At 42.2% G+C, this 17,318-nt stretch overlaps 1 protein-coding gene across 1 annotated transcript in view; it reads right to left on the bottom strand.

Annotated features, from left to right (window-relative positions):
* Positions 1-17: 17 nt before the first annotated feature.
* Positions 18-17,318, bottom strand: part of LOC137262122 (uncharacterized) — a 17,698-nt gene continuing 397 nt past the window's right edge. Inside the window, exons 2-8 of the mRNA XM_067799897.1 lie at positions 16,324-16,435; positions 13,510-14,513; positions 12,442-12,672; positions 7,567-7,694; positions 6,662-6,807; positions 4,969-5,051; positions 18-2,607 (exon numbers count right to left, since the gene is read on the bottom strand). Of these exons, the coding sequence (XP_067655998.1) occupies positions 2,386-2,607; positions 4,969-5,051; positions 6,662-6,807; positions 7,567-7,694; positions 12,442-12,672; positions 13,510-14,513; positions 16,324-16,411 (1,902 nt within the window). The 5' untranslated portion in view covers positions 16,412-16,435 and the 3' untranslated portion in view covers positions 18-2,385. The remainder of the gene's footprint in view (positions 2,608-4,968; positions 5,052-6,661; positions 6,808-7,566; positions 7,695-12,441; positions 12,673-13,509; positions 14,514-16,323; positions 16,436-17,318) is intronic.

The raw sequence follows: 17,318 nt of genomic DNA, 5'->3' as shown, positions 1-17,318 counted from the left end.
ACACAGAACAGTTCAGCACCTATTCACATTGTTTATTTACATGATGTATATACCACCCATGCACAAATGGCGCATGCTGACGTGAGAATTTCAATATATGTTATGATGTATATCATATATTCTGCGAAAAACAACGCGTGGTTTTCCATGGAATTTTCTTGTGAACATTCTATATTACACTATTACGTATTTGTCCAGTCTGTACACTTGTTTCATTAAATGGTGGAAAATTTAAGCATTCTTTATACTGGCTGAAATTGAAAGTCATTACAGAAAATCTCAGATCCATGAACAAGAGAACCTTGGTACCCTAACATGAAGAATGCTATTCTCAACGTGTTTAAACAATACAACAAATATAAATATTGAAAGTGTTTACAGAAACATCTCGAATCTATGAATAAGTAGGCCGAACACGAAGAATGTCATTCTCTCCTGTCCATACTAAAAATATAAATATCACATTGTTAATCCGAGTGTACGGCAGACGCAGCGTACCAAGGGAACCAGGCAAGATTTCTTGGAAAACTGGGTTTCATTCTATGATGAACTCTTCGTGTGTGATTGCTTCAACATTACATGAACGAGTCTTTTCGCATGGAACTCTGGGTAGGAGAATGGTGAGCCCCATTGTACTTTCCTTCAACACCTGGATTTTGGTGGTAATTGTCTGTTTAGATATACATTTTTCTTCTTCTGAATCTGCCACAGAAACAGTAACGTGTAATGTTTTTTTTCACTTTACATAACGTGTATATTTATCTTTTACGTCCATGCAAACCTCCTGCAACAAGTGAATGCCAGTTTCATATGCAGTTTGTAGGTAAACACACCCACGTATTCAGGTTATGCTTTAAAAGATAAACTGTCTTATGCACATACGTTGATCTCTCTGTTACTGATAGAACCGTTTACGTTCTTGCTTTTCAAATTAATTCGACTTTTTATGTTCAAAAGAACAGGACAGTTTCTACCGAAACACAACCCTGTGCACTTTAACGAACCCACGAATCCGTTGGTAGATGACCAGATGGTGGTCACACGAATACGTACAAATACCTAGTTGCGGGTAGAGCAACGTGCAGTAAACATGGACAAAGTACAAGTACCGTGACTATGCGTCCCAGTCCACCCATCTGTGAATGGGTACCTCGTGAGGATGGGAAAGCCGCATTAACTCGGTGCGCCTGGTGAGGCTGCAAGAGTTGTATGATCCCCAGGGAGTGGAGATTGAAAATACGATGTGCCGTTGTTATGGACATCCTTGAGCAGTTGAACTAACTGGATATCGGCGCTATACAAATATCTAGTTGTATTGTATTGTATCGACGTTGCAGGTGTTCATTCCAATAATTCCCACTGCGAAACGACCTGAGCACTGACCTAATTCTGACAACATTACTTTCCTTAAGATGTATTCCAGTTATCAGCAAAATCCGGAAATGTACAGTGTCATGCTGATTCCAGCTGAGCGGTCGACGTCCCTTTCTTGGAATAATGGTAATCCAGGAACCAAAATGGTCTGTCCTCAAGACAAACTTGGATTCAAGGAATGATGTCAAGAGACGATTCCATCTACAGATTATCAAGTTGAACGCATTACATAAGCTTTGTTAGTGTGATGGTCTCCCAGTGGGTCGGGTTGTTGTTTTTCTCCGCACTGTGCAATATTCCAGTTATATGACAGTGGTCTGCATAGAATCGAATCTGGTGGACCAAACAATCCAATGATCAACATCATGAGCATCGAGCTTACGAAGGTAAACACATGCAAACTGGATTTATCTAAACATTTCAAACGTTATCATAACGTTACTGGACAGACGAAAGTCTCTGAAAGAAGCGGATGATGGGTGTATGTGATTGTGGTAAGTATATAGCAGTCTCAGAAGTATCGCTGTATCCCTCCCAACACTGAGGCTAAGTCTCTGGATATATACTCACAGAAACAAATGAGGGAACATATGAAAGAACAAGTGTACCGATATTCCAGGTTTCCTCACAAGGTATGTATTGCACTGCGGGTGAGACTTTGGAAATAAATATAGCCACACTTGTAATGTCATTTGTTCCCTTATTATTTCCATATGCGAGTGCATTTGGGTTAGTGTGTTTATTATCAGGAACACACTGAAAGGAACACTGCGAGATGAGAGAACCGTGAGATTAATAACACTTGGATGTCTGTACAGTTTGAGATAAATCTGGGAGGAAAATATTAATGTTCAGGGCAGACTATTTTGCTTATGAAAAGCAGGCCTTTGTCCGTTTAACATGCAGTGCATAAATATCAAATTGTCAATGAACAGCAAACTGTAATATTTAAGGCAGTGATCTGGTTAAAGGTTCTAATATCAAACATAATGGTAAGGTATAGAGCGGGCGCTATAACTTGTTGTCCAGCAGGAACAAGAGAGTCTCTGGTTTGCGGACTGTGTGGGGATGTTTGAATAGACCTTTGTACATGGTGGGGTTCCTCGTGGCTGCGTTCTCCCTCATCAGGTGGAAGGTCCCGGGACGAAGCTGCACGATGCGGGGTCTGCTGATGGTGCCCTTTTCTCTGAATGCTCGGTATGTATCTGACACCAGCTGTAGGTGGGAGTCGATCTGGAATACATTCAAGGGGTGGACATAAATTTAAAAAGATCACTGATGAGTGGAGAACAGGCTCTAGATCCAAACTGGGCCAAAGATCAAAATGATGTTTGGCTCACCGAATTTGTGGACATTGAAAAGTGTGTGTGTGTGTGTGTGTGTGTGTGTGTGTGTGAGAGAGAGAGAGAGAGAGAGAGAGAGGGAGAGAGAGAGAGAGAGAGAGAGAAAGAAAGAGGCCCTAATGTTGAGGTGTAAAAGCATGAAAGCTACTCTATTATATCTACACTTAGGATACCATTCTACCTTTTGTCCTTACGAATAAATGAGTATGGTTTAAAGCCACGTTTAGCAATATAAAAGTAAATGGGGAAAGTCATCTCAAATATGATGGAGGAAGATCATTATTTTCCGTACATAAATGCAGCAAGCACAACTCTCCCAACACTTTCACTAAATAACCAGTCCCTGATCACTGGAATAAGTGGGTGCAATTCAGCAATATTCTAGCAACACTGGCAACATTTAGACGTAAATACCCCGAAAAATCTCACAACCTTGTTCGTCATGAGCCTCCATGAACTTCTGGTAGCCTCTTCAAGAAGACATAGTCAGCAGTAATGACAAAATACTCTTCAAGAATTGAAGTTATGTCAAATGTTTTGGCATGTACAGACCAAAGTGGAAGGAGAGTACTGAAAGGCTTTTAGGCTCTGCTCCATAATGGAGCAATTCAACCAACTTCGGCTGGATCCAACCTTCTTGCCATGGAAACACAAACAAATATTTTAATCTGAATTCCAAAACTACCAAAAGGCACCAGTTCACTAGATATGCGTGTGTACGAAACTTGGTGAAGAAAGAGTGAACGGTTTTAGAGTTCTGCCCCGGAAAAGAGCACTACCACCAATTTGAGTCAAAGTCAAACTTGTTGCTATGTACTGGTGCCAGTACACCACCAGGCCTATCTAAGTGCAAAGTTTGGTGAAGAAATATTGAGTGGTTTTAAAGATCTTCTCCGGAAAAGGAATGCAAAGACGCACAGACGGAGTCCATTTTGATAACCCCACAAAACGCGTTTCGGGGGATAAAAAAAACGAAAAGAGAAAAGAAAACCCCACACGCAAAGAAAAATACTCTTAAATCGAGGCTTAAACAATCCACCCTCCAGTCATAATAGCCCACGGCAAATGTCCTTATGTACAGTATGTGTTGAGAGCACAAACATGTAAACATGTATCGCTGTCATGGCGATCTAGTGGTCAGACTTGGTGGCCTTGCTGATAGCGTGTCACCTGTGGTGTCCAGCGGCTTACCTGTCCTTAACACGACACAGACACGCCGGGACATTGTGGACAACAAACATATGGGCGTCCATGGGTTGGACGTGCCTCTACTATTAAACAGTTTACTTCTAGCAGAATTACTGCGACATATGCTAGCTTGTCTTTATAGAGAGGAATACAAAGGGCATCGACCGACGTATGTACGTAAAACAATATAAGAAGCAAACCGCTTCCTCTACTGGAACGGTCATTCACTTAGAGATTGGGTGTATCAATGTGAGTGTATTTGGTTTTACGCCGCTTTTAGCAATAAACAAATAAATGGGGGAAGGTCTTTGATTAATACTTTGAACATACTAGTGCACCTAACACATCTCGTCCCAGCGCTTTTACATAATATCGAGTCGTTTATCATTGAAATTGGTGTCTAGTTGTACGTCTCTTTTAGCAACATTCCAGCAACATCACGACGGCGGACACCAGAAATGGGCTTCACACATTGTAGCCATGTTGGGAGTCGAACCCGGGTGTTGGAGTCAAAAGCGAACGCTTTGACTATCAGCCTACCCCTCATTACGCTATGTTCGACCGTCTCGGCCTTAACAAAAAATTGACTGGCGACCTGCTGACGATGCATATACATGTTTAACACGACCAAGGCCACCAGAATTCATGTTCTATTCTGTCTAAGTACAATATCAGGCTGATATGAAAGAGGTCTTACTGTCTGATTAAAGACTTCTCTCCAACTTGAACTGATAGACCAATGATCGATAGTGTGAGCACCGATGGACGCAGATGACCTTACATCTGAAAATCTCGATAACGACAGTAAGTGTGCAGTTGGGCTTTAGGCCGCTTTTAGCAATATTCCAGCAATATCACGACGGGGTACACCAGTAATGGGCTTCACACACTGTACCCATTTGGTCCGGAGTAGAATAACCACATCACACAGTCTAGAGGTTCCAGTCTAACTAACTGAACCTAAGTTTACTTAGCCTGCAGAGCTTCATTCAAGAGATTCATAGTAAATCAGCATGATTTTACACTAAATGTATCTCTATGTCACAGCGCTCGTTTTACTTACAGACGATTCCTCTTTTGCCAGCAATGGTTTCCCAGATTCCGTCTCCACGAAGATGACGTAATATAGTGCGTCACTTCTCGTACCTAAAGAAAAATATATAGCTGTTTAGTTTAAGTACAGTTTATAGTTTAACATTAGTCACACGTTTCAGTCAAAGTTGAAGTGCGAGTGACGTGATAACATTTTCTGAACCCCTGTTACCACTGCATTCATTCCACTTGATGTATGGTGTCAGCGTGTGGGACGACGGGTTAGAAATACCATATTGTTGAATGAGTTTCACTGTTTACGCCGCACTCATCAACATTACAGCTATGTTGCCGCGGCCAGTAAATAATCCAGTCTGGACCAGACAATCCAGTGATCAAAAGCATGAGCATAGATGTATGCAAATGGGATACGATGAAATGTGTCAACCAAGTCAGCGAGCCTGATCCCATTAGTCGCCCCTTACGACACTGCTTGGGTTACTGAAGATCTATTCTAATCTTCACGGGTCTGTTGATATAGAATACATATCGGTTCATTACAATATCTTCTTTGGTCTGCAGACTCTTATCATAATGATCGAGCTGGTTAAAACAAATGGGTCTCTCTATCCCATACTCGTGGAATTAAGGTAAGCATCACGTCTGGTATCCAATAGTAACGTCGTCATATGATATACACGATATCCCATACACTTGACAGTGAGGTCGCCAGATGATACGCTCATGAGATGTTACACATTTTGATAGTAAAGTCGCCATGCGATATACACCATATACATTTGATAACAACACGTTTGGCACAGAGACCCGTGAAGGTCCCGGGGTAGGATAGGCCTTCAGCAACCCATCCTTGCCGTAAAAGGCTACTATGCTTGTGGTAAGAGGCAACTAACGGTATAGGGTGGTCAGGCTCGCTGACGTGGTTGACACATGTCATCTGTTCCCAGCAATATTCCAGCTAAGCGGCGGCAGACTGTTAACAATCGAGTCTGGACCAGCTAATCCAGTGATCAACACCACGAGCATCGATCTACGCATCTGGGATACGATGACATGTGACAGCCAAGTCAGCGAACCTGCCGTTCTGCATTAATTCGTTTTGACTTAAACTGTAGCAATATATTTCCTTCACGTGAGTCAATCTCGAATCTTAGAGGACAGATAAATATTATATTCTTTTTATCAAATAAATATTAGATATTTTTCACGCGTTTTATTTGGGCCATTCCATTATAATGTGTAGCTAACAGGTAGTTGCTAATCTGTTCATTGAACCGTAAATTTTGTTGTTTTGTGGTGTCTGCGAACTGCCTGTCTGCGTAATGGGAGGACACCCTCATCAAAGTTACCGACTGGTAGATTCATTTCAGTTGGCAATGCAGCTATCTTCACTGCTGAGCTTCAGATGTAGTACCCATGCGGGGATTTGAACCTATTCTCGGTCTGACGAGAGAACCCTTTAACCACTAGGCTACCCTCTCGCACCTACAGTGGTGATGTAGTATATGCAAACCTGTTAGCATTGGTTTTGATTCATATATTACGTCTCCTGAGTGACCGTCTCCCATGATTTACAGATCGCCGCCATATGGATAGAATATAGCTGAGTGCGGTGTAAAACTAACCTCACTCACTCACTGTCTCCCAGTTACAACTATCCTACCTGGGGAGGAAGACTACATAAAAAGCCAGTTCCTACATACCTGTCGCAGTGTCCACATGGATATTCTCTGTAGACACAAAATTCACCAGTCTTCCGGAAGTCCATTCACTGCTAGCTTCCGTAACCGCCTCTCTAACAACAAATTCAGGAACTTTTTCCACGGAGACATTTAAAACATCTCCACGCCTGAAAGTGACAATGAATAAGTCTTTGATGACATAATGACTGTAACCAATGTTTCCCCATGTAACCTGATAAATATTATCATAAGCTATGCGTCAAAAACATTTGAGTTTTACGCCGCTCTCAGCAATATTCCACTACGATCACGACCGGAAATGGTCCTCACGCGTGGATTCATGTCGGTTAACGAACCTGGATCTTCACTTTTCATTCACTAATTTCCAATCCCTCCAGAACCTTCTGCAATCTTTCATCTCTCCGGTGTCTTCTTTTCAACTTAAAAGGGAAATATTTGGTCCTATCAAAATAAAAGTACATATATTTCCCATCAAAAGTTTTGACTCACTAGTGTGAAAATAGCCACTAGTCTTACTTCAGGCAACTGTTCTAAGCTGTATTTTGCAAAATATTCCATACCGTTTAAAGGTACTGTTTACACATGAGCGTAACTGAGAAACAAATTCATAACGTTGAAAAGATAAGTTCAAGAAATGATAAAAATCAGTGAAAATTGGCAAATTCTAAACAAAACTCTACACCAAAACGCAGCTGTTCACATGCATGATATTTGCACATGCTTTTCAGCAATTTGATGCGTGATCCTCATACAATTCATCTTTGTATACATAAATTATATAGTGAGTGTTTCAACATATAGTGAGTGTTACAATTGAGTCTAAACTTTTGATGGGAAGTATATATTCAGAGACAAGGCGCTAAGCGCTAGACTATTATGTGATTTGGTATTCATTCAGTGCTCACCTTTGCAACATCTTGTATCTCGGTGTGTTGCCGGAGAAGCCACACACTCGTACCATGTCGCCAGATCTGTATCTGTACAAACCACGTGGCGTGGTGACAACCAGCTCATAGTCCTTGCCCGACTTAACCTGTTAAACATTAATGAAAGCAAAGAACATATCACACCTCGATAGTCTAAAATGTATGTTCTGCTCATGTAGATGACATCTCTAAGTGATATCAGTGTTTGCCCTTAGTCCTAAAATGCTCAAGGCCCTAAGGACCCAGAACCAGCACGCACGCACACGCTCACGCTCATGAATATGTCCAAGAGCGTCGTCGTGGTCGTCGCCCTCGGGTGGTAGTTTAGGATGGTGGAAAAGAGACAGGGAGGACATGAGTCGGTGTTAGAGTTGAAGACAGCAGCAGCCATGTTTTATTACTGTTTGGTCGAAGGATGGTCAAAATGGTAAAATACAGTGGTAAACATGTGACAGAACGCACATCAGGACTGAATGGCCAATGATCCCGATGTGGAGACCCGCTCTGTCACTTACACACATTCAGAAGTCCGACGGCGATTCTTCATCGTCGACGTAGTCGTAGGTGGGGCGACGGCCTTGGCCGACACCCCGACTAGACGCACAATCCGTCCACTTCTGTCGATGATCTAGTCTCCATGGTTGGTCTTGCTGGTTGGTCTCGCTGGATGGTCCCGCCGGTTGGTCTCGCTGGATGGTCTCGCCGGTTGGTCTGTCGACTGACCATATCGGTCAGGTTTTTATACACAGGGCCATTACGCCACATTGTGCAAGGTCACTGGCCCATGCACATGTACATACGTAAGATTCGCCGACGTAGGGAGGTGTTAACTGACATGTATTGATAGCGTTTGAGAATTAAGGGTCCTGCCCGGAGGGGGGTTTATGATAAGAGGGGATACACCGAATGTTTGCCGAATACATTACATAGACAAAGGGGATAGAATTTCGGTGCACTTTGGACTTATATTGAAACAAATAGATTGTTTGAATAAATGAAGTTTTAAGGAAACTTGTAGAAATGATTTAGTCTATGACAACACCCCTGAACGTCGTGGAGCTTTTGTCCTCAAAAGCACCTTTTGAAAATAATGACAATATTGGATGTACAAGTATACGGTAAACTGCATGAAACGTTGACGCGTTGACAATATCTGGTAGAGGCATTGATCATAAGTCACATAATCGTAATGGCATTAGATAAGATATACAGGAACGTCAAAGTAATATATGAATCGAATTGTCAACATTAGTCAGGCGAAACATAACAATAACAATACCGGACGGTTATACACAAAATACAGGTCAGCGGAGATTCCAGCCGTTAACAAAAACACAGGTGAGCGGCTATCCAGCTCGTACAAATAAAACATTGGACGTTTCCACCGAGCGGCAAAATCCTGCTCACGGTCGACCATACAGTCGGAATACCAGACTGATAAGTACACGTATGACTTACAGGAACAAAAACAGAATGTGCGTAATGCGTCGTCGTTTGCATTTGAATGTAATATTTTCATGACAACAGTAAGATCTTTGAAATTGGGAGTCTTATATTGGTGAGCCTAGACTCGACAAGGCTAGCAGATGTAGATGTGATCTGCACTAAAAGTAGAATTGGCATGAAAAAAAAAATAAACCTAACCAACTTCAAAAGTCTAAACCGAAAGTTGATGAAAAATTAATTCAAGTGCAATTGGCTCAAAGATATTTTAGCGAATTGTATATTGTGTGCCAGTTACCATAGAAAGTATTATGCACATGGATACTAAATTTTCGCCGGTATCATAACTAAGCACAAACACGTTGGCAAAACGAAGAAGTAGGATGTAGACTGGATAAACAGTCTCCATCAAATAAGCTTGGAGAGACATAGCTTATTATACTTCTACGACTGCTTTTACCACATAAAAAGATTTAGACGTTTTCACGAAGAGTAATTACAGTATTGCATAGCTCGTTATAAGCTATTGTCCATAGTAATAGTTATAGAGGAACAAATTGCTAGAAAAATCCTTGAAACCGGGAGTCTGATTTGAGTGGGACGACTCGGAACCCGCAGATAGCGTTGATCTGCATTAAATGTGTATATGCAAGGATATGTAGTAAAGTAAGAGCCTAACCGACTTCAAAAACTTAATCTAATAAAGATGTACGCCTCATAACATCACATACAGATAGCAATAAGTACTCAGTAGATGAAAAATATGACACATATAAATACATATGAAACAATGGCTGGAGAAGATTGACATACCTGACATGTACAAGAATGTCCGAGGGAAACATATACAGTCACTATAAAACTCTGAGATAGTTCGAACAAACGTTCACATGTATTGTCACACACATATTATGGAGTACTTGCTGCAGATACTTGAAACTCGCTGACTTGATCTTGACGGATGACGTTGATATTTGTTGTACTCACACATGGGCTTGCTGCGTCTTGCTGCTTTCGATGATTTAGAGAAGGTTGCTGGTTATGGGCTGCACTCTCGTTGATGAAAGGTCGGCTGACTGTCTGATGTCTTCGTTCTTCCGCCAAGATAGCGCCCGACGTTGACGCTGCTCTTGTCAACCACCATCTCTAAACTACCGGTTGCTTTGCTGCGAGTTAGGGTAGGGGAATCGTGCGTGAGTCACAGCAAACTCACGCTACCCGGATATTTCTCCACCATCTGTCCAAGAGCGTCGTCGTGGTCGTCGCCCTCGGGTGGTAGTTTATGATGGTGGACAAGAGACAGGGAGGACATGAGTCGGTGTTAGAGTTGAAGACAGCAGCAGCCATGTTTTATTACTGTTTGGTCGAAGGATGGTCAAAATGGTAAAATACAGTGGTAAACATGTGACAGAACGCACATCAGGACTGAATGGCCAATGATCCCGATGTGGAGACCCGCTCTGTCACTTACACACATTCAGAAGTCCGACGGCGATTCTTCATCGTCGACGTAGTCGTAGGTGGGGCGACGGCCTTGGCCGACACCCCGACTAGACGCACAATCCGTCCACTTCTGTCGATGATCTAGTCTCCATGGTTGGTCTTGCTGGTTGGTCTCGCTGGATGGTCCCGCCGGTTGGTCTCGCTGGATGGTCTCGCCGGTTGGTCTGTCGACTGACCATATCGGTCAGGTTTTTATACACAGGGCCATTACGCCACATTGTGCAAGGTCACTGGCCCATGCACATGTACATACGTAAGATTCGCCGACGTAGGGAGGTGTTAACTGACATGTATTGATAGCGTTTGAGAATTAAGGGTCCTGCCCGGAGGGGGGTTTATGATAAGAGGGGATACACCGAATGTTTGCCGAATACATTACATAGACAAAGGGGATAGAATTTCGGTGCACTTTGGACTTATATTGAAACAAATAGATTGTTTGAATAAATGAAGTTTTAAGGAAACTTGTAGAAATGATTTAGTCTATGACAACTATTTAGAGATTCTGAACCTTTTTATGGAGATGAATGGGAAGGTTTATACTATAAACACCCCTTCAATATGTTTTAGGCACCCAGAGTTTTAACGTATTTCTTTACCAGACCTTTGGCCAGCTTCCGCGTCTACAAACCGCCATCAGCACTTCGACCCTCTGATAGTATTATACCATACAACAATCGAGCCCAGAGGTAGCTTAGTCCTAAAAAGCTCCAGGCCTAAGGACCCAGAATCAGAGAATGTGTAGGTCTAACAGTTGGATATGAAAATAATACTCTTAGTTACTAGGGAGGAAAAAAACGCTGTTGACAATACAAACATGCACAAAACAACAGCTGTGGGTCCGAGTGGTTTTAGTTGGCTTCTTGGCCTACGGCCCTACATCATTTTCGAACGCTGAGTGAGGAAGATAGTTTTTATGGACGTCAACTTCTTTATCACGAGAAACATAACGTTTCGGGATATGCCCTTACCCCTTCATCAGGACACATTGTGGTTTTTTTATAATAAAGAAGTTGATATTCCATAAAAACTCTCTTCATAGGCGGATCCAGGAATTTTCAAAGGGGTGTGGGGTTTCCCTGACACACTACCACACCCACTGAGGTCTTAAGGCCGACAGTATGTGATCAGCGTGTCGGGCAATGTGCGTGTGCCATGTTTTCTTGTCAATAAAGCTTACGGCCCTGGGTGAGGTTTGAACACTGGCAAGTAAATAAATTCCATATATCGCAGTGCATACGACTCGAAAGGAAAACATAAAATGGTTTGGATTCTTTGGCACACACGCACGCACGCACACAGCTCCTTCAATATATTTGAGGCACCCAGAGTTTTAAGATACTTCTTTACCAGACCTTTGGCCAGCTTCCACGTCTACAAAACGACATCATCACTACGGCCCTCTGATAGTATTATACCATACAGCAATCGAGCCTAGAGGTACCTTTTTGAACAAACTCAGTTTTGAATCAGGTCTTCATTCTTGTTTTTTTTTTCACCCCTATCCCCAGCACGAAACGAAAGTTAAATTTTCCCTTCGTACACATTGAAATATTTATCCTCAGTCATGGCTGAATGCCGTAATGCATAGCGACGTTAAATCACAGCGAGTGAGTATTGACTTACGGGTCTTAAGGTGTGACGAGAGAACGCTAGGTTACCCAACCGCTACCTTAAAATAAAACCCACTAACGTTGCACGTTCAGCTTGCCTCACAGACGTCGAACAACGTCTTTGTCCCATCCCTCGTACCCTTTCTGCGATGCAGATCCTAAATAAAGCAGGTCTATGATTTTCTTCAGGTCAGTCGTCTACCTCACTGGGTCTCATTGCTTTTCTGTTTAAATGGAGTTCATTGGTTGTTCAAAGTCATGAATATTCATAGACTAACTGCATCTCCCTTCTTACCTGGTGAGCTAAGAGCGTGTCTGGCTGTTCCTCCTGGGTGTGTTCAGCTGGTATGAACTCATAAAAGTTCATTCCTGGCAGGATGACGTAATCCTCCCTCTCTGCGCGTGTTTCCGGATCATAGAGACTTCCGGTATACAGAATCACCCCATACATGCATTCAGTAGACATGTGGCAGTATGAGTAGAGAGGAATGTCGCCACCTAGATATCGTTCCCTGATGAGCTTCGCCTAAAAAATCCAAATCAGAAATATACATTGTAAAATCTCTGAATTAGTGCCGTTATTACACCCAAAACACCAAATGACACTTAACAAGATTACTACACAATACACCATGGATATCTGTTTAGACTGATTTATGTGAACTCGGTTGTCAGTTGCTAAACAAGTACCCAAAAGAATAACCTGCTCACACAAGCAGATGATCAATCTTGTTCGTGTCAGTTTCAGTGCAAATAAAATTAAACATAAATTCATCTCGTCAGTAATATCCACTTAATTACCAACGCTGGAGTTGAAAATGTCTATATAAATTAATGTAACGTCAAAGCTTCTTCAGCCAACCAAGGTCATGAAGATCAAGGTCAACGTTAGGCTGACACATAATAGAAACCCTTTTTTGATTGTACTCCACCTTTTAAAAATGCCATGGCGCTCAGTTACAAAGATCTACAACAATCTGACAAGTGTTATTGTAACGTTAAAAAGTTTATCAATCAAGATTGATAAAATGCAAAGAGGAAACAGATGATGAAGAGAAATTAAGGGGAAATGAGACAATTTATTCATTTCCTTTGGAAATGTTTCATCGGTATTGATATATATTACTTTTTCTCACACGTATTGCCTAGTGGAAATGGAATGGAATATCCTCAACCTTTTTGAATGGTATATGTACATTTGCAACTAACCGTGTAAAAGCGAAATTAAGATAGGATCTGCCGTCTAAGAATTTACGGGTCGACGTTGAACGGGTGATTAGAAATTTCGCTCTGTGCGTCTTCATACAGAAGGGCCGGCAGATGATTACACAGACAGGTCAGTTTCTAGGACAAAAAAACGTACCTGCAGAGCAAACGTCCCAGTGCAGACTGAGGAGATCCCACCTAGATGTGGCCAGATTCTCGGCACCATGTCCTTACAGCCAGACCTGAAGATTTCCTCCAGTTCATCAGCCCTTTCCGGCAGAGGAGTCAGGTGCTTGTTCAGAGACTCTCTTACATCATGAGCGATTTCCAGATCTTCGTCCAGCTGCCCTCTACGAATATCCTGCACGAGTCTTCTCCAGTTCTTCTCAATGAGAGTCAAGACTTGTAAGACAACCGTTGACGTCATCGCATGCATAACCCCCAGATCTCGTTCGCGCAGAGCAAACACCATATGCACATACTGACTTTCTTGCTCGCTATATATGTCGTTGGCGGCCTTAGGTGTGCAATAGTATGTTTCGTGTCTCAAAAACGTCATAGAAACTGACCCTTTGCTGACCCCTCTCTCTGTTTTCATTTTCTTAGCAGGTATCATCATGTATTCCGACAGGCTCAGTTGCCGGAGTTTAGGCGCTGCATTGAGTGTTGTAGACAAGGGCATAACGAAATAAGGCCCATATAATGAACTGTTTGCCTTTAAATTTAACGGATATAACTTGCTGCGACCGGAAGTCGTACCGGATGTTGCAGCAAAGAAATTCACTTCTTGCTTGAAAAATATGTTTTCTTCGCCAGCCAGACACCTGTCAATATAAGGTTTATAATCTTTATATTCTGTCAGGCGCATGCGCGACCGGAACTCGTCGACGGATGTAATGGCTGCTAAATTGAAGTCTCGTCCATACACTGAGTCCTGACCTGATTTGAGCAATTTAAATAGGGTCTTTGTTTGAGCGGATTTCACGTCGCGACAAAGTGAATTAAATCTCCATAATATGAATCCACCAACTGTTGATATGATCCTTTGTTGAAAGTACATTTTGAGGACTACGATAAAGGTGAGGTTATGAGCTGGACGTAGGCTCCAGATGTGAAGGAACACTCCCGACCATACCAGCAACACCAGTGATGCGCCACAGCCTGTAGAAAGAACGGTGATGATTAGGTTAATAAACGCGATAATACATCAAAAAAGACATGCATTTTCATGTATTCTATGTCAGATAAATCTGAACTTCTTCAAACATACCGTGAGAGAGAGAGAGAGTACTTTTATGCATTTTTTAGCTTTATTCCAGTACTATCACGGCGGGGAACATCAGAAATTGGCTCCACACATTATACCCAAGTGGAGAATCGAAACCGGGTCTTCGGCGTGACGTGAGAACGCTTTAACCACTAGGCTAAGAGAGGGAAGACTGTTCATTAACCACTATAACAAAAATGAACCGTAGCATGTAAGTATTATGATTGTTTTATCTGTTGTTTTACGTCACCAATCAATTATATTGCAGATTAAGCAACTGTTCAGCTACAGATCACGTCCTCGAAACCTGCGGGTCCGGTGACACCGTGGACGTGGTCTAACGCTGATCGTTATGTCGTAACCTTGCTCTAAGACTGCATAGAGTTTCGAAGCTCTCTTAGCGCTAAGATTTTCGTAGGTGCTACACATTATTAACTTACGACTATCTTAGCGCTAAGAGAGCTTCGAAAATCTAGGCCCTGAATGCTAAGCCTGCGGATGTATGGTAATTCTATCTTTTAAAGAGGCAAATCTAGATTAGAAGACAAGGAATCACGTCTGTTAATTACACTTTTTCTGCTATGATTTAAGCTATTACTTATCACCACAGAGACTAGGTGAAGTCTAGTTATATTGGTACAGACCTTCACTGAGAGTAGGGACTTAAAGCAAGTTGCCAGTACATAATTCTCCCTGCTAGCGCGACCGACTAATCCGACCTCACGGTGAGCAAGAGTCGGGTTTAGTGTTGAAGTGTTCGAAAATCAACACATCATCAAAATTACTGCCGCTATCACTTTCATTACAACTGGCAAATAAAAATAATTCAAGGCGAATCGGGAATTCATACCCAAAAGTGTGGGATAATAGCAAGTCAGTTAAGCGCGTGAGTTTAATTTTACGCTGCACTAAGAAGTATTCTACCTATATAACTGCGGTCTGTAAATAATCGTGTCTGGATCAGACAATCCATTGTTCAAAAGCATGAGCATCGATCTACGCAACGATGACACGTGAACCACTCAGATCCCGTTATATACCCAAAACGGCAATCATGGGTTACAGAAGATCAATTCTAACTCTGATCTTCATGGCACTTTATGGGATGTCAAAGGTACGAACAGCGGCCAAATCCATCGTCTCTAAAGTTGTCCATAAAGACCAACTCCTATATTTTATCAAGCAAAAAGCCTTATTTAAAATAACCCGTGAAGGTCCCGGGGTAGAATAGGCCTTCAGCAACCCATGCTTGCCGTAAAAGGCGACTATGCTTGTCGTAAGAGGCGACCAACGGGATCGGGTGGTCAGGCTCACTGACTTGGTTGACACATGTCATCGGTTCCCAATTGCGCAGATCGATGCTCATGTTGTTGATCACTGGATTGTCAGGTCTAGACTGGATTATTTACAGACCACCGCCATATAGCTGTAATATTGCTGAGTGCGGCGTAAAACTAAAGTCACTCACTCACTATTTCAAATATGTATAATTCAAATCAGACCTTAAACTCCCTTTAGACAACACCCTTATCTGACAAACCCTCTTTTGGCAGTGGTCATAGCGTTCGCTCGTCACGTCGATGACACGGGTTCGTTTCCCATGGTTACAATGTGTGGAGCTTGACTTGCTGACGGGAGTAAAAGATATGATTTTAAGGAAACATATTCTTAATTAGCAGCGTGGTACGTAAAACAAGCACTGACCTGTCAGTGTTGATGTGTTCATGGCAACTGTTATGCCTACGGCAGCAAATGTCCCCGCCAGAAGGAAGAAAACACCCTCCCACTTCATGGTTCTCCGATGCAAGAAACCACTCTGTGAGGAAATATGAAGATAATCATGAAGATAATCATGTAAAATGTTGATACAAAAAAGCAAGAACCCACCCTCCCACCCCCAGAACAACAACAAAAAACCAAAAAAAACCAAAAAAACCCCAAAAACAAACCAAAAACCCAAAAGCAACCGGCATGCTTGGTTTTACAACTCAACATTAGTCTCTCTCTCACTCTCTCACTCTCTCACTCACTCTCGCTCCCCCCACTCTCTCTCGTTGTGTCGTGTGTATGTATGTATGTATTTACTTACGTGTGTAAATATTCACCAGGACCAAATTTACGTGTTGGCTAGATGACCAAGTGCAAAAATATATTTACACATGTGCAAATTTGCACTGTAAGTATACTGTGTCATTTTAGATTTTTTCGGGGTAAGACTTAGTTCAGGGTAAGTCCAGTAATAATAGAACATCTTTCTCTGTTGAATTTCAATTTGATACACTTATTATTCACACTTTCAGGTTTAGTCACAGTACATGAAGTCAATGTGAACACAAAGTAAATTTACTATTACACACCCATGTGTGTTTACACATGTGTCTTTACTTACGAAAGAGTAAAGTTCGTGCATTCATGTGAAAGGGGCGTCTACTCTGACACACAGTTTCCCACTGCATGTTATTCTAAAACACGTTTATGCTCTCTCTCTCTCTCTCTCTCTCTCTCTCTCCCTCTCTCTCACGCACACACAATCAGTGTCACACACGGTGTCACTTATACGCGCTCACAAACTAAACACTCTCTTACTCTCTCTCACGCACACACAGTGTCTCACACACATTGTCACACATGCCCTCTCACACATTCTCTCTTTCTCACACAAAAGCACACACACACACACACACACACACACACACACA

Source organism: Haliotis asinina, chromosome 14, assembly GCF_037392515.1.
Source record: "Haliotis asinina isolate JCU_RB_2024 chromosome 14, JCU_Hal_asi_v2, whole genome shotgun sequence".
NCBI lineage: Eukaryota > Metazoa > Mollusca > Gastropoda > Lepetellida > Haliotidae > Haliotis > Haliotis asinina.
This window is presented reverse-complemented; position numbering and strand designations above follow the sequence as displayed.